The 27,177-nt window shown below is 48.2% G+C and overlaps 2 protein-coding genes across 2 annotated transcripts; one reads left to right on the top strand and one right to left on the bottom strand.

Moving 5' to 3' along the window:
- Positions 1–1,396: 1,396 nt before the first annotated feature.
- On the top strand, positions 1,397–3,566 carry LOC103654487 (protein NRT1/ PTR FAMILY 5.10). The gene is made up of 2 exons (XM_020552810.1): positions 1,397–2,000; positions 2,091–3,566. Exons 1-2 carry the CDS (start codon positions 1,761–1,763, stop codon positions 3,408–3,410), a joined length of 1,560 nt encoding a protein of 519 aa, XP_020408399.1. The 5' UTR covers positions 1,397–1,760; the 3' UTR covers positions 3,411–3,566.
- Positions 3,460–6,659, bottom strand: LOC103654488 (glycerophosphodiester phosphodiesterase GDPDL3). Its single transcript, XM_008681318.3, has 8 exons — positions 6,448–6,659; positions 6,067–6,360; positions 5,310–5,939; positions 5,161–5,199; positions 4,771–5,061; positions 4,557–4,696; positions 3,974–4,460; positions 3,460–3,871 (listed from the first exon to the last, which is right to left on the bottom strand). The coding sequence occupies exons 1-8, from the start codon at positions 6,596–6,598 to the stop codon at positions 3,531–3,533; spliced, it is 2,373 nt and encodes a 790-aa protein (XP_008679540.1). The 5' UTR covers positions 6,599–6,659; the 3' UTR covers positions 3,460–3,530.
- Between the last annotated feature and the right edge of the window lie 20,518 nt (positions 6,660–27,177).

The following is a 27,177-nucleotide window of genomic DNA, read 5'->3' as shown; positions in this document are numbered from 1 at the left end:
GCACCTTTTTTATTTGTTTTTTATATTCCATCCACACAAACAAAATATATCATATATATATATATATATATATTACATATATACATCACAGATATCATCACAAACATAAATAGCCAACACAAACATAAATATCCATCACAAACATAAGTGTTCAACACAAGTATCCAACACAAACATAAGTCTCATACGTCTCAAACTCTGACATAAGTATCAAACACAAACATAAGTATTCTACACAAGTTCTGAAGTCTAAACACTGAAAACATAACACTCATGGAGGTGGGCGGTTTGACTGGTGCTGCGTTGGGCTGAACCCTTCCGGAGGGTTGTTGGATGCCGCCCAAGATTGGCCCTGCACAGAGAAGAGATTGCATGTGTTATACCAGATGCATTACCAAAATCTAACTACAATTTTGATACTCACAGGAGTATGGAAGAGAGCAGGGTCAACTGGAGGGAACAATGGAGGTGGCGGAGCGATGCCCTGTGCGGCGTCAAGGCTCTGCATGTACTGGAACATCTCCGCCGTCCTCTGATGATCTGCCAGGCGAGCCGCCTCCCGCTCCGCCATCATCCTCGCCTCCATCTCGTGACGTTCCCTCCTCTCTTCTTCTAGTTGGGTCTGTAATATTACAAGCCAACGTTATAGTAACTCAAAGAGAAGGTATATAACTCAAGGAAGGACGAGTTACAGAAGCACTAACCTCGAGTTGTTGTATGCGATGCTGTGAGCTGTCGTGCCGAGGTCGTATGGCTGGACTCGAGCCCGTGCTCCTTGCTCTCACCTGAGACTGAGTGGGAGTGGAGGACGAGCCGATTGCCCCGTCGGCAATCCAGTATTGCCCATGTCTCTTGCCTCCTCCTACCCTCATGAGCACATCGGGGTCGATCGGCTCGGTGCTCGGATCATATTCTGGATCATGTACCTCCTGCGCCATGGCGGTGTAGTCATGGAGGCGGCTGTAGACGGCGGGGTTGGTGTAGGCCTCGGGCCCGTCATCTGGGTTGTAGGTGACGTCAGACGGCCGCTAACGGCCCTTTGCCGAGAGCCGTCTTTGCCGAGTATTTGCCACTCGGCAAAGGGCTCTTTGCCGAGTGCTTCTCTGTGCCGAGTGCCCTGCACTCGGCACTCGGCAAAGGCCCGGATTCCGGTAGTGAAGCCCTTAGTGGGGATGAACTATGGAGAGCCATTCCTCGAATTTTTTGCCGTAGGAATAGGGATGAAGAGCCATTCTTCGACAAGGAATTTCGAGTTGCCATCCCTAGAGAGCCAAGATGATCTTGACATGTCTGACGTCCAATCTTGACGGTTGCACGTCGCCTTCTCACGTGGAGTACCTAATGTAACTTGGGTGGTTGCATGCCACTCTCTCTAGACCTGGTCAGATTTGTTGCTGGAGGATCGATCACATGCATGCAAGTGTAGACATCCCCATACGTGTAAGCATGTAACAGTCCATGTTTGTAGGCAGCCAAGGCCACGATGCGGAAAGAATGGTCCCCTTTGGCTAAAGATGTCACGATATGAGACAAACCCTCACGCCGATCTGCTCAGCTCAATGTCCCATCTCTCTCCTTCATCTTCTGATCTGACGCCGCGACCTTCGATCTTCTCCAGCTCCGACGCCGACGACCTGGATCCTGCACTGCGTACCTCACGATGAGAACCGGCGGCTGGAGATCAGCCGTTTTTATAATAGGCAAGTCAAAGGTTTCATTGATCAGTTCATCGATCATATAGTACTCATACGGATCGATCGATGGGTGTGTGCATGCATGCAGCGGCGGAGATCGGCGAGCGCTTCGCTTTCTACGCAGTGGCCTCAACTCTGATCACCTATCTAACGGGACCCCTGCAAGAGGGAATCGCGGCCGCGGCTGCCGCCACAAACGTGTGGAACGGCACGGCGCTGATGCTGCCCCTGCTGGGCGGCGCCATTGCTGACCTGTGGCTGGGAAGATACCTCACCATTGTCTTAGCGTCACTCCTATACATCCTGGTAACGTAAATTAAGTTAGTTAATGTTGTTTTATATATAATTTTATTTAGTAACTAAGATCACACCATCTTAATTTCACACATCATGCAGGGTTTAGGCCTGCTGGCCGTGTCAACCGTGGTTGGGGGGCAGCACTGCGACGCTGCCGCCCACACCGCCGGTGAGAAGTGCCCGCCGCCGCCCGCCGCCCAGGTGGTCCTGTTCTACGTGTCGCTCTACGTGGTGGCCGTGGGCGAGGGCGGGCACAAGCCGTGCGCGCACGCGTTCGGCGCCGACCAGTTCAGCGGCAGCGACCCGGGCGAGTCCGTCTCCAGGGGCGCCTTCTTCAACTGGTGGTACTTCGGCGTGTGCGCCGGCACCGTCGCCACGCTCCTGGTCGTCAGCTACGTGCAGGAGAACCTCGGCTGGGGCCTCGGCTTCGCCGTCCCGTGCGCCGTCATGGCGTGCGCCCTCGCCGTGTTCCTGCTCGGTACGAGGACGTACCGGCACACCGGCGACACGGTCGGGACGCGGAACGGCCTGTTCGCTCACGCCGCCGAGGCTTTCGCTGGCTGCTGGCGTCGGCAGCGACGTAGCAGCAGCAGCAGCAGAGTCGATGAGGAAGCGCAGGTGGCGACGACGAACACAGCCGTCCTCCTGGTCAGCGAAACCAAGGACGTCCTCCGTCTGTTGCCGATATGGGCGACAACGCTGGTGTACGCCGTGGTGTACTCGCAGTCCATGACGTTCTTCACAAAGCAGGCGGCGACGCTGGACCGGCGCGTGGGCGAGCTGGCCAAGGTGCCGGCGGCGGCGCTGCTGGCCTTCATCAGCGTGACCATCATGGCGCTGATCCCGGTCTACGACCGCGTGGTGGTCCCGCTGGCGCGGCGGTACACCGGCAGGCCGTCGGGGATCACGATGCTGCAGCGCATCGGCGCGGGGATGCTCCTGTCCGTCGCGTCCACGGTGACCGCGGCGCTCGTCGAGGCGCGCCGGCTCCGGGTCGCGCGGGCCGCCGCCGGCCTGCTGGCCGACACGCCCGGCAAGGCGGCGGCGCAGCAGCAGCTGCCGATGAGCCTGTGGTGGATGGTGCCGCAGTACGTGGTGTTCGGCGCCGCCGACGTGTTCGCCATGGTCGGCCTGCAGGAGTTCTTCTATGACCAGGTGCCCGACAGGCTGCGCAGCGTCGGGCTGGCGCTGTACATCAGTGTCTTCGGCGTCGGGAGCTTCGTCAGCAGCGCGCTCGTGTCGGGCATCCACCGGGCGACGGCGGCCAGGGGCCAGAGCTGGTTCTCGGATAACATGAACGGCGGCCACCTCGACTACTTCTACTGGCTGCTCGCCGCGCTCAGCGCCCTCCAGTTCTTCGCCTATGTCTTCGTTGCGTGGAGGTACAAATATAAGGACGCTGGAGCCGAGCACACGTGACGTGACATCGTAGTAGGATCTATCAGATGTATGCCGTTGCACAGCGACATCAAACAGAGGGATAGCTAGGAGAGGTATATATAGGCTACACGCACATTAATTCTGTGTACAGTCCTGTATCTATAAATTAGCCACAGTCTCACGTGTGTCTGCCCAGACCAGCAAAGCTGCGGAAACCACCACGAGCAGCAGACCAGTGCCTACGGCAGCCGTGTGACGAGCACCAGCAGCAGGAGTTCCGGCGGCGTCCGCTGGTCCTGAGAGGCCACCACCGGGCGGCACGGTTCTTGGCGCGGCAGGAGGAAGAGGCGGCTCCTCCACGCTCGACGCATTCAGCGCCGGCATCGGCGCCACGTACGGCGGCTGGGCTTGGAAGGACCGGAGCAGCTTCATGATTGCGCCAGGCTCCACAGGCCGCATGTAGCCGGGCATGCCATTCCCCAGAACCGTGCAGGTGTTCTCTGCAGATGCAAGCGTACGTAACGTACATACACGCAGCTGTCGTCAGATGAGAGCACGCATTCATGCGGACGCCCGCCGCCATGGCAGCCAACGAGACTTACCCATGTATCTCCTGGCCGTCCTGGGGAAATCAGCGATGAGGCCTGCCAGACCAAGCGCCTGGACGTAGTAGTTGATCTCCACGGTGGCGTCCCCGAAGAAGTCGATCGGGCGGGCGACGAACTCGTTCCGGAACACCTGCGCGAACACGGCCAGCCCCGCCGCCTGCAGGTCCGGCACGAGACGGTTCTGGCCCTCGATGAACGCGTAGCTCACGGCGAACACGGACCCCCTGTCGACGACCACGGCCTCCGCGAAGTTCTTCATGTCCTGCAGCGACGAGTTCGAGGCGTCCCCGATGCCCAGCGGGAGGGTGTAGACGAGCCTGCATCTTGTTCCCTGCTGCTTCAGCTTGACGAGGACGGCGCTGTCGGTCGACTGGATGAGGACTTGCTTGCTCGTCTGCTTGTCGAAGCCGGCGGCGTTCAAGGCGGCGGTTACGGAGTCGACGACGTCGATTCCTAGTGACGTCGCTATGTACGCAGCGTTCTGGCGGCGCAGAAACAATGTGTGTTTGAGGAGTTGAGTTCACTTCAGTTGTAATGGAGGATGAACAGGGACTTGCAGCGAATTAAGGTGTCTCGCCTCGATGATGATCATGGCGCCGGACAGATCGTTGCCCATTACCATCGCAAGGAAGTCGGACAGCTTCAGAAACTTCCCTTGGCTTGCGTACCTTGGGTTCCTTACGAGATAGTACTCACTCACCGGGGAAGAAATCTTGGCTGCAGATATATATATAGATGAAGGGGCATGCAGGTTGTTTCAAAAGAAAAAGAGAAGAAGAAAAAAAACTCACGTTTTAAAGCACCGCTGCTGATGCTGGCCCAGGTGAGGTTGAAGGTGAAGATCCCTGGCGTAGACTGGATCTCCGGGACAAGACAAAGAGGGGTCGCGAGAGGAGTTGTCTGAACATTCGTGGTGTCAAGCAGGTTGACGGAGCTCATGCACACAAGAACTCCGTCGCTCGTGACCTGGACAGGGCAGTCGATGACGTCTGCGCCGTCGTCGATCGCGCTGTGGTAGGCCAGGTCTGTGCAGTCCGGGTAGTCTCCGCTGGCGCCGTTGTGCGAGATGACCAAGGGTTTCCCTGGAATTAAGGAAGACGAGCGCTAGGAGCAGCTAGTCAAACTCTGGTTGGAATGGAAGACGTCCAACCATCTCATAGCACAATCAGACTGAAACGTACCATGATCAGTCTTGCTTGAATTCAGTTTGGCAAAACAACCTGCAGATATATATGAGAAGATTCTTCCAAATGCATGCATGCATGCATTGAAAAAACATAACACACTGCTACTAAGTACTAATGAAGAGCTTTAATTTTTAGTGGCTTACCAATTGCCTCTGACGCAGTGATAGGGTAGTCGGACAGCACGCCGTCGACAGAGAAGCCGCCATCACCGACAAAGCTCAGGTACTCGGCCACCGGATCGTAGCTGTAGTTGTAGGGGATGACCCTATCATTGGCGAAGTCAGAGGCATAAACCTCCAGCCCCGCTTTGTGGGCGTCCGTGACGACGGACGTGGACGGCAGCAGGTAGTTGTCGCCGGTCACCGGCCAGATGTAGCTCTTGGGCACCATGATCCCGGACGCGACGGACCTGACGAGCGTCAGGTTCGCCAGCAGCGAGCCGTACGTCCTGTTGACGGAGTGGTCCAGGAGGGCCTTGTCGAGGAAGCTGAAAACGAGCTTGGTCGTCGTGCGAGTGCGACCGGCGACGGCGGATATGGTCTGGAGGAAGCCCAGCTCCGGCGACGAGATGTATGCCACGGTGGGTACCAGGTCTTGATGGGTCGAGAGGATGTAGCTGCTCATGTCCAGACCGCGCTGCTTGTAGAAGGTGGGGTGCTGCACGTTCAGCCAGACCGGAGATGGCTTCACGAGGGACGGGAGCCCGGTGACGTTGACGATCGGGTACATGCCCGCGTCGAGCCTGTCGGTGCGAGACCAGATCGCCTGTGTCACTGCTCATGCATTGCATGCATGATACAGATACAGATACAGTGGAGAATTAATTGATGATGAGGTAGTTAGTTAAACCAAGGGAGGGAGGGCTAGCTTTCTTTAGTTTGCAGTAGTGGTGGTACTGACGGTAGACGGACTGGAGCTCGGCGATGGTGAAGTCCGGGGCAAACCAGCCGGTCTTCCGCACGCCGTCGATGACGTGGGTCCGCCTCCTCGCGGGGAACGCTTGGTCGACGGTGGTGCAGTTCTTCATGTTGATGTCCCGGAGGCAGACCCCGACGCCGTCCTTGGTCAGCTGGACGTCGCACCACATGGCCGTGCCGGGCGCGCTGGCGGCCACGGCGAAAGCGTACGCGCCCTCGCTGGAGTCCGGGAACAGGCCAGAGAAGCCGCCTTCGGCCACCACGAGTGGAGCGGCACCTGCGAGCAGGAACGGAATCGGATGGTTTGCTGCGCTGCATGGAAATTACACTACTTGTTGGCTGCCATGGGGCGTGCGTTAGTTACCGCTCAGAGTTTTGTAGTCGGAGGGGAGCCGGGGGCCCTGCGCGGCGGCGCTGACGACGGCGCAGCCCAGCAGCAACGCGGCGAAGGACGACACCCCTCCAGCACCCGCACCGGCCCGTTCTCCACCTACATGGCGTCTACTCGTCGCCATCTCCGACGCGCACGGGAACTGGAGGAGAAGCGAAGCCGCTGCTGACTGAAACGAAATGGAAACGACCGGCACTCGGCAGGCAAGGCAAGCATATATATACAGCTGCCGCGTCCAAACACCGGCCCCACCTGAGTACGGGCATACCGCTTAGTTAGGGTGCGTTTGGCCGCGGGAAGGACAGGGACGTCTCTGTCGTCCTCTCTCGTCCTTCCAATTTTAAAAGACAACTAGAGAGAGCATTGTAATAGTTTTGTCCTAATCCTTAACTAAAAAACAACCTATTTGTTGCACATCCCGTTTAAATATATCAAAAACTATATAGCACAACATATTTTCACATAAAACATCTCACACACAATCACATAACAATATTTAAATCCATAGTCTCATCAATTACATCACAAAAGTCTCATCCATAGTCATAATAGGACATATCTCATCTAGTATTAATAAGAGACAATATCTCATACATAGTCATAATAAAAGTCTCAAGTATCATAACACAATAACATGGAAGCTCACGGACGTCGATCACCATCGGGTTACAGTGACGAGTGATGGTCGATACCTCCACTAGCGAAGAGGGTTTCGACAAAGTCTAACCTGTCTTCTCGTTCATGCGTCGGCAAGATAGCTGGAGGGGTCTAATATACATGTACAAATGATATTTTCTGAGTTACTATGGCCAGGCGTGGGCTCATTTCTCGAAATTTATGGTGCAACACAACAGTAGACTAGACATGCCAGTTACTACTCAGTTAATAAGTGTTAGGATTTATGGGCTTGGCCCAATTAAGTTATTCAAATAAATCCCAGGAAAATCTCAAAAGCCCATATAAGTGGATGGCAAAGGGATAGGTGGAACCAATAGCACCATATTGCTAGCTCTTGTGGAGTAGAGCTAACTTAAATATGGAAGCCACACTCACTCACCAAGTCATGGATGAGAGGAGAGAGTGTGGAGAGCCACACGCGCGCGCGCGCTCGCTCGCCTCGCCTCGCCTGGCCGGGCCGGGGCGGGGCGGGGCGGGGCGAAGGGCGCGGGCGCACGACATGCGCGTGAATGGTCCGCCGAAATCCGGCCCCTCGCCTTGCGGGGGCGCGGCTACCTTTTGCCGTTTGATTTTTTGGTTTCTTGGCTGTTACGCTTATCCTAACCGATCCCTATAAAATCTCAACTGATTGCGAGATTTTCGTGGGCGGATAAGCACTGGGGTCGCGGACTCGGCCCTATAAAAGGAGCCCGGCAGCCAGCCTCCAAATCATCCCAGATCCCAGTTCGCTTTCGCCTCTCTTCATAGCTGAGCCGCCTTTTAGTTCCCTTCGTCCCGACCGCAGAGGTGCATCTGCGATCAGGAGAGCAGGTCTCCGGAACCCTTCGTCTTCTAGATCCTGCACCGGGAGAGGGCGAATAAGGTTTTTGGGAAGCGTCTTCTCGCGACTGCTCGTGATCTGCTGACCTCGTCAACCCATCTGATCCTGGCGCGCGCCAACAATCAGTAAGTCTAATCAGTACGCATCATCTGATTTGGCTTTTATTTCAGTTCTTCTGATTTGGTCATGATTTATATTCGGAATTTAATTTGGAATTTGTCTAATTATTCAACAATCCAAAAACCTTATTGTAGACAATTTCCTAGTTTTTCTATGGCTGCTTTTGCCGACGCGCTGAAGCCAGAAAAGTTTAATGGTATGCACTTTAAGAGATGGCAAGTCAAGGCCACGCTCTGGCTTACTGCTATGAATGTCTTCCATGTTAGTAAAGGCAGACCTGAGGGTCCACTGACTCCTGAACAGGAGAAAGAGTACGACCATGCCAATACTATGTTCACGGGAGCCGTTCTTAGCGCCCTTGTTGACCGTCTGGTTGATGCGAATATGCAGTACACAGACGGGAAACAGTTGTGGGATGCACTTACTACTAAGTATGGTGCATCAGATGCTGGCAGTGACCTGTATATCATGGAGAGCTTTCATGATTATAAGATGGTTGATAATCGCTCTATTGTAGAGCAAGCTCATGAAATACAGTGTATAGCCAAGGAGCTCGACCACCTTAAGATAGTCCTTCCTGACCGATTTGTGGCCGGATGCATTATTGCAAAGTTGCCTTCTACATGGAGGAACTTCGCCACAGCTCTGAAACATAAGAGACAGGAGATATCAGTTGAAAATCTGATAGCGTCTCTGGATGTTGAGGAGAAAGCTCGGGCTAAGGACACGGGATCTAAAGGAGGCGAGGGCCACTCCAGCGCCAACATGGTTCAGAAGAACCACAACAAGGGCAAAGGAAAGCCAAAATCTAACAAGCCCAACAAAACTACCAACTTCAAGAAGAAGAAGAACAAGGCTGAATTGACATGTTTCGCATGTGGCGAGGCGGGTCATTTTGCCAAGGATTGTCCCGATCGAGCGGATCGCCGTGGCAAAAAGGGCAATGTCAACACAGTGGTCGCTAGCAATGAGGAAGACAAAGGGTATGGTAATTTACCTTTCATCTTCTCAGTATTTCAATCACCTAGCTGGTGGCTTGATACTGGTGCTAATGTTCATGTGTGTTCTGACATCAACTTGTTCTCTTCTTATCAGGGCGCCCGGGATTCTTCCGTGCTAATGGGGAATGGGTCACATGCTTCTGTTCATGGCACTGGCACGGTGGATCTGAAGTTTACTTCGGGAAAGATCGTGCAGCTGAAGAACGTGCATCATGTCCCTTCTATACACAAGAATCTCGTTAGCAGAACCCTTCTATGTAGAGATGGGTTCAAGGTAGTTTTAGAGTCCAATAAATTAGTTGTGTCCAAGTCTGGACAATTTATTGGTAAAGGCTATGATTGCGGAGGCTTGTTCCGCTTTTCTTTGTTAGATTTCAATAATAAGTCTGTGAACCATATTTGTGCTAATGTTGATGATCTTGCGAGTATTTGGCATTCTCGTTTGTGTCATATTAATTTTGGCTCTATGTCTCGGCTTGCAACCATGAGTTTAATTCCGAATATCACCATAGTCAAAGGTTCTAAGTGCCATAGTTGTGTGCAGTCGAAGCAACCTCGAAAGCCTCATAAGGCTGCTGAGGAGAGACACCTGGCACCACTAGAACTCATACATTCTGATCTTTGTGAGATGAATGGTGTGTTGACAAAAGGTGGTAAGAGATACTTCATGACATTGATTGATGATGCGTCTAGATTTTGCTATGTATACTTGCTAAAAACTAAAGATGAGGCTTTAGACTACTTTAAAATCTATAAGGCTGAGGTTGAAAACCAACTAGAGAGAAAGATCAAATGTCTTAGATCAGATCGTGGTGGCGAGTTCTTTCCCAAAGTCTTTGATGATTTCTGTGCAGAACATGGCATTATTCATGAGAGGACTCCTCCCTATTCACCCGAGTCAAACGGGATTGCTGAAAGGAAAAACCGTACGTTGACTGACCTGGTGAATGCCATGTTAGACACTTGTGGTTTATCTAAGGCATGGTGGGGGGAGGCAGTCCTGACTTCATGTCATGTTCTGAATAGAATTCCTATGGGCAAAGAAGAGAAAACCCCTTATGAGAAGTGGGTTGGGAGAAAACCATCACTTTCATACTTGCGCACTTGGGGGTGCATGGCGAAAGTCAATGTACCAATTAATAAAAAGCGCAAGCTTGGTCCAAGGACAGTGGATTGTGTCTTTCTTGGATATGCTTCGTGTAGCATAGCTTATAGATTTTTAGTAGTTAAATCTGAAGTTCCTGATGTGTATGTTGATACTATTATGGAATCACGTGATGCTACTTTCTTTGAGCATATATTTCCAATGAAAGACATTCATAGCAATTCTAGATACTCTTCTGAGATAATTCCTGAACATAATACACCTATTGAGAGTTTTGAACAGCCACATGAAATTGTCCTAGAGGAGGATGACAATGATGCTCCTAAAAGGAGCAAGAGACAAAGGGTTGAAAAATCCTTTGGTAATGATTTCATTGTGTACCTTGTGGACGATACTCCTACTACCATTGCAGAAGCATTTGCATCTCCAGATGCAGATGATTGGAAAGAAGCAGTTCATAATGAGATGGACTCTATTCTTTCAAATGGTACGTGGGAAGTCACTGATCGACCCTATGGATGCAAACCCGTGGGTTGTAAGTGGGTGTTTAAAAAGAAGCTCAAGCCTGATGGTACAATTGAAAAGTACAAGGCTAGGCTTGTGGCTAAAGGCTATACTCAGAAAGAAGGAGAAGACTTCTTTGATACTTACTCACCTGTTGCTAGAATGACCACTATTCGAGTACTACTTTCTTTGGCTGCCTCGTATGGTCTCCTTGTTCATCAGATGGATGTAAAGACAGCTTTTCTTAATGGAGAGCTGGACGAGGAAATCTATATGGAACAACCTGATGGATTTGTAGTAAAGGGTCAAGAAAGCAAGGTGTGCAAGTTATTGAAATCTTTGTATGGTCTGAAGCAAGCACCAAAGCAGTGGCATGAGAAGTTTGACACTACTCTAACGTCTGCAGGCTTTGCCATTAATGAGGCAGACAGGTGTGTATATTATCGCTGTGGTGGGGGCGAAGGAGTTATATTGTGCTTATATGTTGATGATATATTGATATTTGGCACAAACATTGATGTGATCAATGAAGTCAAGTCTTTTCTATCAAAGAGTTTTGATATGAAAGATCTGGGAGAAGCTGATGTGATTCTAAACATCAAGCTGATTAAGGCAGATGGTGGGATTACTCTCTCGCAATCTCACTATGTTGAAAAGGTTTTGAAGCGATTTGGCTTCTCTGAGTGCAAACCTTCTTCAACACCTTATGATCCCAGTGTGACACTGCGAAAGAACAAGAGAATTGGTTTAGACCAATTGAGATACTCTCAGATTGTCGGTTCACTCATGTATCTTGCTGGTGCAACAAGGCCCGATATCTCGTTTGCTGTGAGCAAATTGAGTAGGTTCATGTCAAACCCCGGGACTGATCATTGGCATGCACTTGAGCGGGTTATGCGCTACCTGCAAGGTACAATGAGTTATGGAATTCACTATTCTGGTCAGCATGCAGTACTTGAAGGATATAGTGATTCGAACTGGATATCTGATGCAGACGAGCTTTATGCCACCAGTGGTTATGTCTTTACTATTGGTGGAGGTGCGGTATCATGGAGGTCATGCAAGCAGACCATTTTGACGAGGTCAACCATGGAAGCCGAGCTAGCTGCACTTGACACAGCAACCGTTGAGGCAGAATGGTTGCGTGAACTCTTGATGGACTTGCCGGTGGTTGAGAAACCAATACCAGCTATCCTTATGAACTGTGACAATCAGACAGTGATTGCTAAAGTGACGAGTTCTAAGGATAATGGAAAGTCATCAAGACATGTCAAAAGACGATTGAAGTCTGTCAGAAAGTTGAGAAACTCCGGAGTTATAAGTGTGACTTATATTTCAACAGATAAGAATCTGGCAGATCCTTTTACCAAGGGACTACCACGTAATGTGATAGAAATCGCATCGAGAGAGATGGGTATGAGACCCGAATAAAGTTGCCATGGTGGAAACCCAGTCTATGTGATCGGAGATCCCGTGAATTAGGTCCTGGGAAGAACAAGCCATTGGTGAACTGAGGAGAGTAACCTTTGACCCTCTCTAAGTAAAGATGCAATACTCTCAAATGCTGTAAGGCAGGTTGGCTTTGTGCCTTAATGTGTTCTGTTGGCTTGTATTAGCGAAGATGTTGTCCTGCAGAACATTCTTGAAAGAACACACCTATATGAGTTAGACTGTCTAACGTCGCAGTCTATGAGATCTGGGTGATCTCTAAGTAAACTCATGAAGAGACCTTGGAGTACGACGTATATGCTCCACCCGAGAAGGGGACTACTGGTAGCCAAGTACTAGTCATGACTTCAAGTGAAACCCATTCACGCAAAACTTGCAATTCAAGGCATAGTCCATTGTCCAAGTTGTGGGTTGGTGTAACTTGGAGTTCTAGGCGGAAGTTCAACTTAACAGTCTCTGCTGAAAAACTAGTATATTAAACAGTAGTGAACAGTGGCGAAAACTGCAGATGGGCATTTGAGATCTGGTGGGGGATTGTTAGGATTTATGGGCTTGGCCCAATTAAGTTATTCAAATAAATCCCAGGAAAATCTCAAAAGCCCATATAAGTGGATGGCAAAGGGATAGGTGGAACCAATAGCACCATATTGCTAGCTCTTGTGGAGTAGAGCTAACTTAAATATGGAAGCCACACTCACTCACCAAGTCATGGATGAGAGGAGAGAGTGTGGAGAGCCACACGCGCGCGCGCGCTCGCTCGCCTCGCCTCGCCTGGCCGGGCCGGGCCGGGGCGGGGCGAAGGGCGCGGGCGCACGACATGCGCGTGAATGGTCCGCCGAAATCCGGCCCCTCGCCTTGCGGGGGCGCGGCTACCTTTTGCCGTTTGATTTTTTGGTTTCTTGGCTGTTACGCTTATCCTAACCGATCCCTATAAAATCTCAACTGATTGCGAGATTTTCGTGGGCGGATAAGCACTGGGGTCGCGGACTCGGCCCTATAAAAGGAGCCCGGCAGCCAGCCTCCAAATCATCCCAGATCCCAGTTCGCTTTCGCCTCTCTTCATAGCTGAGCCGCCTTTTAGTTCCCTTCGTCCCGACCGCAGAGGTGCATCTGCGATCAGGAGAGCAGGTCTCCGGAACCCTTCGTCTTCTAGATCCTGCACCGGGAGAGGGCGAATAAGGTTTTTGGGAAGCGTCTTCTCGCGACTGCTCGTGATCTGCTGACCTCGTCAACCCATCTGATCCTGGCGCGCGCCAACAATCAGTAAGTCTAATCAGTACGCATCATCTGATTTGGCTTTTATTTCAGTTCTTCTGATTTGGTCATGATTTATATTCGGAATTTAATTTGGAATTTGTCTAATTATTCAACAATAAGGAGATTTTTTTGAAGATGATTACCTTTCACATGAAAAACATGTAAGGAGACTTTTTGTTGCATAATCAATAATCCCTGGATCCCAAAATAAAATTCGTTTTATTTTTTTAGTTAATTCATATAATAATTAATGTGTTTTTTTATATACGTATCTAGATTTATCAATCCATTTGAACATGTATAGACATAAAATCAAGAACTAAAACGACTAATATTTTAGAATTGAATGAGTATAATTCATCCTACATCAAACCATGAAATTAAAAAAATGAAAAAAAATGCATAAACAACATGTAATTAATACAAATGTAGTAATGGGAAATATATATTAAAAATGTCAAACATAGCAGAAAAAACATATAAATGCTAAAAGCTCTGAGAACATCATGGAAGCTTTGGGGTAGGTAAACTCATCTTTCGATCTTTCATAAAATTGAAATGTCCCCTTAACTCGATCGTTCATGATAAAGTTTGCCAAAAGTTTCCTTCTCGATGTAGCATAAAGTTAAGTATTTAAGCCACTCATCACTAATTCTTTTTTTACAAATCAATCTTGATTATATTCATAACCGGGAAAGCTCTTTGGACTACTGTTGTTGCCACTCGGAGAAGAAATGCTAGCTGAATGATGATGTGATAGACTAGTGGAAATTAAAAGTACACTAGTCGGTTGCTCGTGTGTTGCGACGGCTTACAACAATACTCACGTAAACTATCCACCAAAAAATTCAAGATTTTTTATTAATTGTATCATTTCTTCGTATAATATTTTTTGATTTGGCTAACTGATGTTATTGTTTACTCCATGCAATATATCATGCTACAACACGACCAATGAAGTGAGCGATTAGAAGAGAGTTCACAACGACTAACTAAACGAACATAGATTATAAAATATCATAATTCCACCATACAAAGACCAAATAAGAGAAAGTTTGTGAGCTCAAGTTTCTAAAATAAGTCACATGAACTCAAACTTATAAAAAAGATGGATCAAAATATGGAGTGATTGCTAAAGTCAAACATCAATAAACACTGGATGTGCTCCATATAAATTATGTTACTTCGTAGCAATTACTAATGTTTAAAACCAACAAATAACCTTTCATTTTACTGTTACTATGACAAATCATTGTTTCTCCATCTAATTCAGCAACCTCAAACACCATGGAGTCCATTGCGCCAATGTGGTCTCAAAAACGACCTAATACTTGCAAGAGCCAAGAGCCTCGTGCCGTGCTTGGGTTGTAGCCTCGGCCCGTAGTGTTGGCCCGGCCCAACACGATTATATATTTTTTATTTTACAAAAAAAACGTATATACATATATACAATTTATATTCAATATTAAAATCATCTGAGCATGATGTTTAACTGGTTAGACAGCTTCACACGTGTCTCCCGCCCTTCTTCCATCAGAGCATAGGTTCAAACCCCACCTTCTACACCATTTTTTAACATTTTACGCTGATTTAATTAAATGGACCGACGGGCTAATGGGCTGGTCCGGCACAGTTAGCAGGCCAGCATGACGTGCTTGGGCCAGAGTTGTGACCCGCAGGCGTCTGGCCCGTGCCGTGCCGTCGTTTGGCCATCTATAGACGTGCAACAGATTAATTTGAAATAGATGTGAGGGGTTATTTGTAAAAAGATGACGCGGGACGACCGTTGAAACTAGTGCTTTAAGTATAGTATAGTATAGTATAGTATAGTATAGTATAGTATAGTATAGTATAGTATAGTATAGTATAGTATAGTATAGTATAGTATAGTATAGTATAGTATAGTATAGTATAGTATAGTATAGTATAGTATAGTATAGTATAGTATAGTATAGTATCGTATAGTATAGTATAGATAAGATGTACTTACTTGCAACCAACTTTATGGCCAAAAACTTTGCAAAAAATCATGGTACGGTCTAAAATCATCAGCTCTTGAGCACAAGGTCTAAAAAGGCACAACAACAAAACCTTTTTGTTCCAAGCACGGGTCTTTGCTTTAGGAGAAATACATACATGTTGAGCGCCATATTGAGCCACCGGACGGTCCGCGCCTGTGGGCCGGACGGTCCGCGCGTGCGCAGAACAGATTAGGGTTCCGAGTTTTGTGCTACGGTTGTTAGCTATATTTGCGGAATTAGCTCGGAATCAGTTGTGTAAAGGGTCCAGCCCCCTCCTCTATAAATAGAGAGGTCTACGGCCGATTTGTAATCATCAACAATCGAATCAATACAACTTCTATTTCGCATTTTATCTTAGGAGTAGTTCTAGTCTAGTTTAGGTTTAGCTATCCAATCCCCAAATTCTTCGTCTCTCTTCGGCTCTACGTCGATTAGAGGAGTCTAGGTCGGCCGGCCCGAGCCTAGACACCACCTAGGATCTCTCCTCCCCGACGGGGTCCCTCCCGGGAGCGAGATCCAGGCGCCGCCGGCGACTTCCGCCGCCTCTGCGTACGCGCGGACCGTCCGCCCCCCAGGGCGCGGACCGTCCGGCCGTCAGGCAGAGAAGCCCTAGCCGGGCACCAGGCCGCGGACCGTCCGGCCCCAGGCCGCGGACAGTCCGCCCCTGCGCAGAGAGTACCACCGCGCCTCGCACCAGGCCGCGGACCGTCCGGCCCCGCGCGCGGACCGTCCGCCCTGTGCAGAGGGCACCGCCACGGTTCTTATTGAGTGTTTGACGCTCCGAAAAGGCGTCAACATACTTTTTGGCGACTCCGCTGGGGACAGCACATCTAAGCTCATCAAATCGGCCCTCAATGGCCGGTTCAAGGGATAGCTCTGATATTTCTCCAAGCAACATCATAGAGCCGACTTGGGAGACCTTGCCGGCTGACGAGCAGCTCCAGTTCGAGGAGCACAAGGAGCGGATGATCCAGGAGGCGAAAGCAAAATTCTTGGCCAACTTCAAAGTGGACAGGAACAACAAGGTCGTCCGACATCGGGCGACGGATCCGGCTTCGCTCCAACCCACGCCAGATATCCCCAATGTAAGTAATACCAACGAGCTACAATCTCTTAGAAATTATGTAGAAGAGCAGCGTGAACAAATGCAGAGCATCATAGGGGGTATGCAAAGCGATGTTAAGAGACTAGTACGTGCATTCGATAAGTCTAACATCGCAAATTTTCCTTCACACGAGGTTGAGTTAGGAGGTAACACGCGTAACACATCGGCTACAGGTTGTCACGACCAGTCACAACCCCTTTATGGGATGCCGATGGACACATACCCTGAACAACCGCAAATCGGCAGCAAATCAGCCGATCTGCACATGCCCGGACCGTCCGCACGTGAGCGCGGACCGTCCGGGCCAACAACAGTCGGGCCTATTTTTCATGAGTTACCTAGATATGCGCCCGAACCACCACACACGACACGGAATCTAAACTACCCAGTCGGACCATCCGCATACAACGACGGACGGTCCGCACATAATCACGGACAGTCCGCACATGACCTTTTTGAGGAGGATTGTTATCGGAATCCTCACCCGTCCCAGCAGCACTTCCCATCGCACTATACAATGCATCAACCCATTAATTCAAGATCCAGAGCCCAGGAAAGCTTTCCGGCCCCACCCAGGAGGCCGGAAAGAAACGATCAAACCTATGACCCATATAGGGCAAATGAAAATGCACCACGTAATTCAAACCAATGGGGGAAAAGACAACATGCTAATATCCAGCCAACCCCACCTATGTTTGACCAGAGAGCCGGTGGTCTCGCACCGGCTGCCATTGATATAGTAAGGGAAGAAATAGCCGGGACGTTCCGAGATAAGCTCGGAGTAAGCATGGTCCCTGGGGGGCAATCATATCGGAAACCTTATGACAGCCGATTTGATCACCACCCATACCCACAGGGAACCAGGATACCCGAATTCGCTAAATTTTCGGGTAATCAAGGGAAAAACACACGCGAACATATAGGCCAGTTCTTAGCACAATTGGGAGAATTGACCGACACAGAGGCATTTCGCGTACGTTTATTTTCATTATCGCTAACAGGAACCGCGTTTGCATGGTATGCCACTTTACCTCCTAATTCCATTTCATCATGGGGGGATCTAGAACAAAAATTTCATGATCATTTTTTCTCCGGTGACTATGAGTTGGATTTGGTAGATTTAGTGTCGTTGCGACAGACAAAAGATGAATCGGTTAATGATTACATCCGGAGATTCCGAGATACAAGAAACTGATGCTTTCAAATTCATTTAGCAGAAAAACAGCTAGTAGGATTAGCCTTTAATGGTCTACGATATTATTTAAAAGAAACATTAGAAGGCATCCAATTTTTTACACTAGCACAGTTACACCAGAGAGCTTTGGCTTGTGAAAGCCGGAGCAAAGAAACTGCTAAAACAATGCGTCACAACGTACACATAGTAGAATGCGACCAAAGTAGCTCAGATGATGAATCAGCAGAAGTGTACGCTGCTGAAATGGTTTGGCCAAAGCAGGCCAAATCTTCGGCTTGTGCTTCCTTACAGCCGGTTCAAAAGAAACGCCAAGAGGAGGTAAAGTTTACATTTAATGTTGGTAAATGTGATAAAATATTTGATGAGTTACTTAAAATGGCAATATTAAAATAAATCACACTGTTCCATCCGCCGACGAGCTAAAACGTCGTGCATACTGCAAGTGGCATAACTCATTTTCTCATGCCACTAATGATTGTAATGTATTCCGTCGACAGATTCAATCGGCCATTAATGAGGGACGATTGAAATTTCAGGAAATGCAGGTGGATACAGAGCCCTTTCCGATGAACGTGATCGACTTCGAGGGCAAGAAAGTCCTGGTTCGGCCAAACACGGCCGATAAAGGCAAAGAGATAGTCATCGGCGATTCTAAAAGGGCCGATGAGGATCATAAAGTTTCTTGCAGGAAAGTGATAGCTGAGAAGACTCCCGATGGAGGGGAGACCCTAAAAGTAACCATCACAGCCTCCAGTACTAGGGGGCAAGCGCAGACAGGGAGACGGATACAGGAACCCGTGCTGCGTATCCCGGACGGTCCGGCACATAGGCGTGGACGGTCCGGGACCCCACCGGACGGTCCGGAGAGCTCCGTCGGACGGTCCGGCTGTACTCAGGACTCACAACGTCCACGTACTTTCAAACCACGACGACCAGAGATAGGTACGTGGAAAACAAATACATTCAAGGCAGCTGGTCGGTTGGTTAAAGCCGGCCCAACTTTTGATCAATTATTGTCTAAATACGTAAAAAAGAAGGCCGGCCCCAGTGACCGGCCAGCAAAGCGACCCCGCTCACCCATTCATGAGCAGCGTCAGGTCAGGCCGATTGGACCACCCCACCAATCGGAAGAAATGAAAGGTCATACTGTACAAGTGAGACCTAACATACCTGCATGGACACCTCCACCTCCATATCCACCTATGCCATATCCATACACATATTTACCTCCGCCGTATGTCCCAAATCAAATGTGGGGCATGCCACCATATCCATTTGGGATGCCACAGTACCCCGCCTGGGGGGCACCCCAAACATCTGTTTTTGACAGGTTGACGCCACCAGTACAAGACCGATTGAGCACTACTCAATCCGGTCACCAGGCACAGGCCCAACAAGATTGCCGGACTACTCGGCCTCCTAGGCCGACCAATCCGGCAGGGGGGCATATGACTATAGCAACTCAAAGAACAACAAAAAAGGGCAGCATCAAAATAGGCACCGCAGATGTGGTCATACATGGGGACAATAAAGGGCCAATGATTTTTGGTGAATCGGCCAACACAACCAAAAAGGATAACACAAACAAAAAGGATACGGCTACCGTCAAAACAGCCGATCCAAAATACTCCATGCCTCGATGGTGCCCGGCGGGATTGACACGATCCCAAAAGAGAAAATTACAGCGCCTAAGAGTGAAGGAGAGCCAGGAGAAAGAGGCGGAAAAAATATTCAATGACACGCATCCACTATACCCACCACCGCAAAAGAAATGGAGACCAAAGGCCGTCGAGAAAAAACAAACGGCCACAGAAATAGAAAGTCAACCTGCACCAGGCGCGGACCGTCCGACCTCTGCGCGCGGACCGTCCGTCCCTCACCAGGAAGCGTCTGGACAATCTGCACCAAGCGCGGACCGTCCGGCCCCCGCGCACAGACCGTCCGCCATTCACCAGGAAGCCTCTGGACAACCTGCACCAGGCGCGGACCGTCCGGCCCCCGCGTGCGGACCGTCCGCCGTTCACCAGGAGGCCTCCAACGACACGACAACATCAATGGAGGAGGACGACTTGCTGGGAGAAGACCTGGTCGACTACGAGGCTTCTCCAGAACGCCCAGGTATGGATGTAAATATTATTACATTTTCTGCCGATTGTACTATCATCGGCGATGATGAACCTGTTGTTGCCCAGTTTGATTTTGGTCCTAAAGAAGCCGCCTTTACTAAACCAAAGGAATCGGTAAATCATTTAAAGCCGCTCTTCGTGCGCGGTCACATTGATGGGATACCGATTGCTAAGATGTTGGTAGACGGAGGGGCGGCTGTAAATCTAATGCCTTATTCATTATACAGAAAATTAGGTAAACAAGATGACGAACTTGTCAAGACCAACATGACCCTCAGCGGTGTTGGAACTGATAGTTCGATCAAAGCCAGGGGAGTCACGTCCGTTGAATTAACCATCGGGACTAAGACCCTTGCTGCTGCATTCTTCGTCGCTGATGTAGAAGGAAATTACAGTTTAATTCTAGGCAGAGATTGGATTCACGCCAATCAATGTATACCTTCTACATTACATCAAATGCTAATACAATGGGTAGGCGATGACATAGAACAAGTACATGCTGATGTATCGGCCTGCATCGCTGTGGCCGATGCCCCTGTACTCTGGACTTATGAGACTGCTACATGTCTCACAGGAGTAGATTTTTCTGATTATCAATTCATAAGTATAGATAAGGAAGGTTTCATTCCTGTAATGCTAGAGCCGATGGAGAATCGGCTAAATCCTAAATAAAGTTTAAATGATGAATACACACAAAGTTCATGAGTCTTTGGTCATGGACAGTTCGGCCGCCAAGGCCGGATGGTCTGGTCTTTCACGAAAGAGTTCGGACTTTAAGACCGAACATCTACCACAGCGAAAAGACAGTGTTACGGATGATCCGGTCCCCGAGACCGAAAAGTCCGCCATCACACAAAGATCATCTGATTCCTCTGTGGGAGACATGATAGAGGAATTTAGAGATCTTGATAAACTAGGACAGGGGTTTACATCGGCCGATCCTTTGGAGGAGATTGACATAGGAGATGGTAAAACTCCAAGGCCGACTTTTGTAAACAAGACCCTAGAGACCGATCCTAGAGATGAGATGATCGGTCTATTGAAGGAATATTCAGATTGCTTTGCTTGGAATTATACTGAAATGCCTGGATTAAGCCGAGAGATCGTAGAGATCGGCTGCCTATTAAATCTGGTTTCAGACCTTTCAAGCAAAGAGCTAGAACATTTCGTCCAGATCTTCTCCCACGCATCAAGGACGAAATCCACCGGCTGCTAGAAGCTGATTTTATCAGACCTTGCAGATACGCAGAATGGGTCTCCAATATTGTGCCGGTGGAGAAGAAGGAGTCAGGTAAACTTAGAATATGCATTGATTTTCGCAATTTAAATAGAGCAACTCCTAAAGAAGAATATCCCATGCCCATAGCCGACACATTAATCAATAATGCATCAGGAAATAGAATTATTAGCTTCCTTGATGGTAATGTCGGATATAATCAAATTTTCATGGCCGAAGAAGATGCGTCTAAAACGGCCTTTATATGTCCAGGCTTCATTGGTTTATTTGAGTGGGTTGTCATGACATTTGGTCTGAAAAATGCTGGTGCTACTTATCAGAGGGCTATGTGAAAGTCGCCTAGAGGGGGGGTGAATAGGGCGAAACTGAAATTTACAAATATAAACACAACTACAAGCCGGGTTAGCGTTAGAAATATAATCAAGTCCGAGAGAGGGCATGAAAACAAATCGCAAGCAAATAATGAAGTGAGACACGAGGATTTGTTTTACCGAGGTTCGGTTCTCTCAAACCTACTCCCCGTTGAGGAGGCCACAAAGGCCGGGTCTTTTTCAACCCTTTCCCTCTCTCAAACGGTCCCTCCGACCGAGTGAGCTTTCTCTTCTCAAATCAACCGGGAGCAAAACCTCCCCGCAAGGACCACCACACAATTGGTGTCTCTTGCCTTGGTTACAAGTGAGTATTGAACACAAGAAAGAATGAAAGAGAGAAAGCAATCCAAGCGCAAGAGCTCAAATGAACACGGCAAATCACTCTCACTAGTCACTAGGGCTTTGTGTTGAATTGGAGAGGATTTGATCACTTTGGGTGTGTCTAGAATTGAATGCCTAGCTCTTGTAAGTGGTTGAGAAGTGGAAAACTTGGATGCAATGAATGGTGGGGTGGTTGGGGTATTTATAGCCCCAACCACCAAACTTGACCGTTGGCAGGGTTGTCTGTTCGATGGCGCACCGGACAGTCCGGTGCACGCCGGACAGTCCGGTGCCCCCTGCCACGTCATCACTGCCGTTGGATTCTGACCGTTGGAGCTTCTGACATGTGGGCCCTCCAGGGTGTCCGGTGCACACCGGACATCTACTGTTCCTTGTCCGGTGTGCCAGTATGGGCACGCCTGCCATCTGCGCGCGCTGTGCGCGCATTTATTGCACCGCAGAGAGCCGTTGGCGCGGAGGTAGCCGTTGCTCCGGAGTCACACCGGACAGTCCGGTGCACACCGGACAGTCCGGTGATTTTTAGCGGACTAGCCGTTGGTGATTCCCGAAGCTGGCGAGTTCCTGAGGCCGCTCCTCCTTGGCGCACCGGACACTGTCCGGTGTACACCGGACAGTCCGGTGAATTATAGCGCGAGTGCCTCTGGAAATTCCCGAAGGCGGCGAGTTTGAGTCTGAGTCCCCTGGTGCACCGGACATGTCCGGTGGCACACCGGACAGTCCGGTGCGCCAGACCAGGGGTGCCTGCGGTTGCCCCTTTTGCTCCTTTGTTGAATCCAAAACTTGGTCTTTTTATTGGCTGAGTGTGAACCTTTTACACCTGTATAATCTATACACTTGGGCAAACTAGTTAGTCCAATTATTTGTGTTGGTCAATTCAACCACCAAAATTAATTAGGGACTAGGTGTAAGCCTAATTCCCTTTCAATCTCCCCCTTTTTGGTGATTGATGCCAACACAAACCAAAGCAAATATAGAAGTGCATAATTGAACTAGTTTGCATAATGTAAGTGTAAAGGTTGCTTGCAATTGAGCCAATATAAATACTTACAAGATATGAATGGATTGTTTCTTTCTTATATAACATTTTGGACCACGTTTGCACCACATGTTTTGTTTTTGCAAACTCTTTTGTAAATTTTTTTTCAAAGTTCTTTTGCAAATGGTCAAAGGTAAATGAATAGGATTTGCAAAGCATTTTCGAGATTTGAAATTTTCTCCCCCTGTTTCAAATGCTTTTCTTTTGACTTAACAAAACTCCCCCTAAAAGAGATCCACCTCTTAGTATTCAAGAGGGTTTTGATATACATTTTTGAAAAACTAATTTTCTCCTCCTTTTGAACACAATAGGATACCAATTGATAAATACTCTTGGAAAGCACTAAATTTTTGAAATTGGTGGTGGTGCGGTCCTTTTGCTTTGGGCTCTTACTTTCTCCCCCTTTGGCATTAATCGCCAAAAACGGAATCATTAGAGCCCATTAAGTACTATCTTCCCCTTTGGTCATAAGTAAATGAGTTAAGATTATACCAAAGACGAAGTCCGGTCCTTTTGCTTTGGGCTTGTACTCTCTCCCCCAAAGACAAGGTCCTTTTCTTGGAGCGATGGCGAAGGATGAGTTACGGAGTGGAAGCCTTTGTCTTCGCCGAAGACTCCAATTCCCTTTCAATATACCTATGACTTGGTGTGAAATGGACTTGAAAAACACATTAGTCATAGCATATGAAAGAGATATGATCAAAGGTATATAAATGAGCTATGTGTGCAATCTAGCAAAAGAAATTGCGCGAATCAAGAATATTGAGCTCATGCCTAAGTTTGGTAAAAGTTTGTTCATCAAGAGGCTTGGTAAAGATATCGGCTAATTGATCTTTAGTGTTAATATAAGAAATCTCGATATCTCCCTTTTGTTGGTGATCCCTAAGAAAATGATACCGAATGGCTATGTGCTTAGTGCGGCTATGCTCGACGGGATTGTCGGCCATTTTGATTGCACTCTCATTATCACATAGCAAAGGGACTTTGGTTAATTTGTAACCATAGTCCCGCAGGGTTTGCCTCATCCAAAGCAATTGCGCGCAACAATGACCTGCGGCAATGTACTCGGCTTCGGCGGTGGAAAGAGCAACCGAATTTTGCTTCTTTGAAGCCCAAGACACCAAGGATCTTCCCAAGAACTAGCAAGTCCCCGATGTGCTCTTCCTATTAATCTTGCACCATGCCCAATCAGCATCAGAATAACCAATTAAATCAAAAGTGGATCCCCGAGGGTACCAAAGGCCAAACTTAGGTGTATAAGCCAAATATCTCAAGATTCGTTTTACGGCCGTAAGGTGTGATTCCTTAGGGTCGGATTGGAATCTTGCACACATGCAAACGGAAAGCATAATGTCTGGTCGAGATGCACATAAATAAAGCAATGAACCAATCATCGACCGGTATACCTTTTGATCCACGGACTTACCTCCCGTGTCAAGGTCGAGATGCCCATTGGTTCCCATGGGTGTCTTGATGGGCTTGGCATCCTTCATCCCAAACTTGTTTAGAATGTCTTGAGTGTACTTCGTTTGGCTGATGAAGGTGCTCTCTTGGAGTTGCTTTACTTGGAATCCTAAGAAATACTTCAACTCCCCCATCATAGACATCTCGAATTTCTGTGTCATGATCCTACTAAATTCCTCACAAGTAGATTCGTTAGTAGACCCAAATATGATATCATCAACATAAATTTGGCATACAAACAAATCATTGTCAAGAGTTTTAGTGAAGAGTGTAGGATCGGCCTTGCCGACTTTGAAGCCATTAGCGATAAGGAAATCTCTAAGGCATTCATACCATGCTCTTGGGGCTTGCTTGAGCCCATAAAGCGCCTTAGAGAGCTTATAGACATGGTTAGGATACTCACTGTCTTCAAAGCCGGGAGGTTGCTCAACATAGACCTCTTCCTTGATTGGTCCGTTGAGGAAGGCACTTTTCACGTCCATTTGATAAAGCTTAAAGCCATGGTAAGTAGCATAGGCCAATAATATGCGAATTGACTCAAGCCTAGCTACGGGTGCATAGGTTTCACCGAAATCCAAACCTTCGACTTGGGAGTATCCCTTGGCCACAAGTCGTGCTTTGTTCCTTGTCACCACACCATGCTCATCTTGCTTGTTGCGGAAGACCCATTTGGTTCCTACAACATTTTGGTTAGGACGTGGAACCAAATGCCATACCTCATTTCTAGTGAAGTTGTTGAGCTCCTCTTGCATCGCCACCACCCAATCCGAATCTTGGAGAGCTTCCTCTACCCTGTGTGGCTCAATAGAGGAAACAAAAGAGTAATGTTCACAAAAATGAGCAACCCGAGATCTAGTAGTTACCCCCTTATGAATGTCGCCGAGGATGGTGTCGACGGGGTGATCTCGTTGGATTGCTTGGTGGACTCTTGGGTGTGGCGGTCTTGGTTCTTCCTCATCCTCCTTTTCTTGATTATTTGCATCTCCCCCTTGATTATTGCCATCATCTTGAGGTGGCTCATCTTCTTGATTTTGCCTTTCATCAACTTGAGTCTCATCCTCATTTTGAGTTGGTGGAGATGCTTGCGTGGTGGAGGATGGTTGATCTTGTGCACTTGGAGGCTCTTCGGATTCCTTAGGACACACATCCCCAATGGACATGTTCCTTAGCGCTATGCATGGAGCCTGTTCTTCACCTATCTCATCAAGATCAACTTGCTCTACTTGAGAGCCGTTAGTTTCGTCAAACACAACGTCACAAGAAACTTCAACAAGTCCTGAGGACTTGTTAAAGACTCTATATGCCCTTGTGTTTGAGTCATAACCAAGCAAAAAGCCTTCTACAGTTCTAGGAGCAAATTTAGATTTTCTACCTCTTTTAACAAGAATAAAGCATTTGCTACCAAAAACTCTAAAGTATGAAATGTTGGGCTTTTTACCGGTTAGGAGTTCATATGATGTCTTCTTGAGGATTCGGTGAAGATATAACCGGTTGATGGCGTAGCAGGCGGTGTTGACCGCTTCGGCCCAAAACCGGTCCGGAGTCTTGTACTCATCAAGCATGGTCCTTGCCATGTCCAAAAGAGTTCGATTCTTCCTCTCCACTACACCATTTTGTTGTGGCGTGCAGGGAGAAGAGAACTCATTCTTGATGCCCTCCTCCTCAAGGAAGCCTTCGATTTGAGAGTTCTTGAACTCCGTCCCGTTGTCGCTTCTTATTTTCTTGATCCTTAAGCCAAACTCATTTTGAGCCCGTCTTAAGAATCCTTTTAAGGTCTCTTGGGTTTGAGATTTTTCCTGTAAAAAGAACACCCAAGTGAAGCGAGAATAATCATCCACTATTACAAGACAATACTTACTCCCGCCGATGCTTATGTAAGCAATCGGGCCGAATAAATCCATGTGGAGTAGCTCAAGCGGCCTGTCGGTCGTCATGATGTTCTTGTGTGGATGATGGGTGCCAACTTGCTTCCCGGCTTGGCATGCGCTACAAATTATGTCTTTCTCAAAATGAACATTTGTTAGTCCTAAAATGTGCTCTCCCTTTAGAAGCTTATGAAGATTCTTCATCCCAACATGGGCTAGTCGGCGGTGCCAGAGCCAACCCATGTTAGTCTTAGCAATCAAGCAGGTGTCGAGTTCAGCTCTATCAAAATCCACCAAGTATAGCTGACCCTCTAACTCTCCCTTGAATGCTATTGAATCATCACTTCTTCTAAAGACAGTAACACCTACATCAGTAAATAGACAGTTGTAGCCCATTTGGCATAATTGAGATACGGAAAGCAAATTGTAATCTAATGAATCAACAAGAAAAACGTTGGAAATGGAATGGTCAGGAGATATAGCAATTTTACCAAGACCTTTGACCAAACCTTGATTTCCATCCCCGAATGTGATAGCTCGTTGGGGATCTTGGTTTTTCTCATATGAGGAGAACATCCTTTTCTCCCCTGTCATGTGGTTTGTGCACCCGCTGTCGAGTATCCAACTTGAGCCCCCAGATGCATAAACCTACAAAACAAATTTAGTTCTTGACTTTAGGTACCCAAACTGTTTTGGGTCCTTTGGCATTAGAAACAAGAACTTTGGGTACCCAAACACAAGTCTTGGAGCCCTTGTGTTTGCCCCCAACAAACTTGGCAACGACCTTGCCGGATTTGTTAGTCAAAACATATGATGCATCAAAAGTCTTAAATGAAATGCAATGTTCATTAGATGCATTAGGAATTTTCTTCTTAGGCAACTTGGCACGGGTTGGTTGCCTAGAACTAGATGTCTCACCCTTATACATAAAAGCATGATTAGGGCCAGAGTGAGACTTCCTAGAATGAATTTTCCTAATTTTGTCCTCGGGATAACCGGCAGGGTAT

The sequence above is a fragment of the Zea mays genome, chromosome 4 (genome assembly GCF_902167145.1).
Source record: "Zea mays cultivar B73 chromosome 4, Zm-B73-REFERENCE-NAM-5.0, whole genome shotgun sequence".
Taxonomy (NCBI): domain Eukaryota; kingdom Viridiplantae; phylum Streptophyta; class Magnoliopsida; order Poales; family Poaceae; genus Zea; species Zea mays.
Note: the sequence above shows the minus strand (reverse complement) of the source record. Positions and strands in the feature narration are given on the sequence as shown.

What these genes read in the sequence shown, in the direction of transcription:
- LOC103654487 (XM_020552810.1), top strand. Translation starts at nt 1,761, where the DNA reads ATGGGTGTGTGCATGCATGCAGCGGCGGAGATCGGCGAGCGCTTCGCT. An exon ending in CGTCACTCCTATACATCCTG is followed by an intron (nt 2,001 to 2,090) that starts GTAACGTAAATT and finishes CACATCATGCAG; the next exon opens with GGTTTAGGCCTGCTGGCCGT.
- LOC103654488 (XM_008681318.3), bottom strand. Translation starts at nt 6,598, where the DNA reads ATGGCGACGAGTAGACGCCATGTAGGTGGAGAACGGGCCGGTGCGGGT. An exon ending in CACTGCGTCAGAGGCAATTG is followed by an intron (nt 5,200 to 5,309) that starts GTAAGCCACTAA and finishes ATATATCTGCAG; the next exon opens with GTTGTTTTGCCAAACTGAAT. An exon ending in GCGCCATGATCATCATCGAG is followed by an intron (nt 4,461 to 4,556) that starts GCGAGACACCTT and finishes CTGCGCCGCCAG; the next exon opens with AACGCTGCGTACATAGCGAC.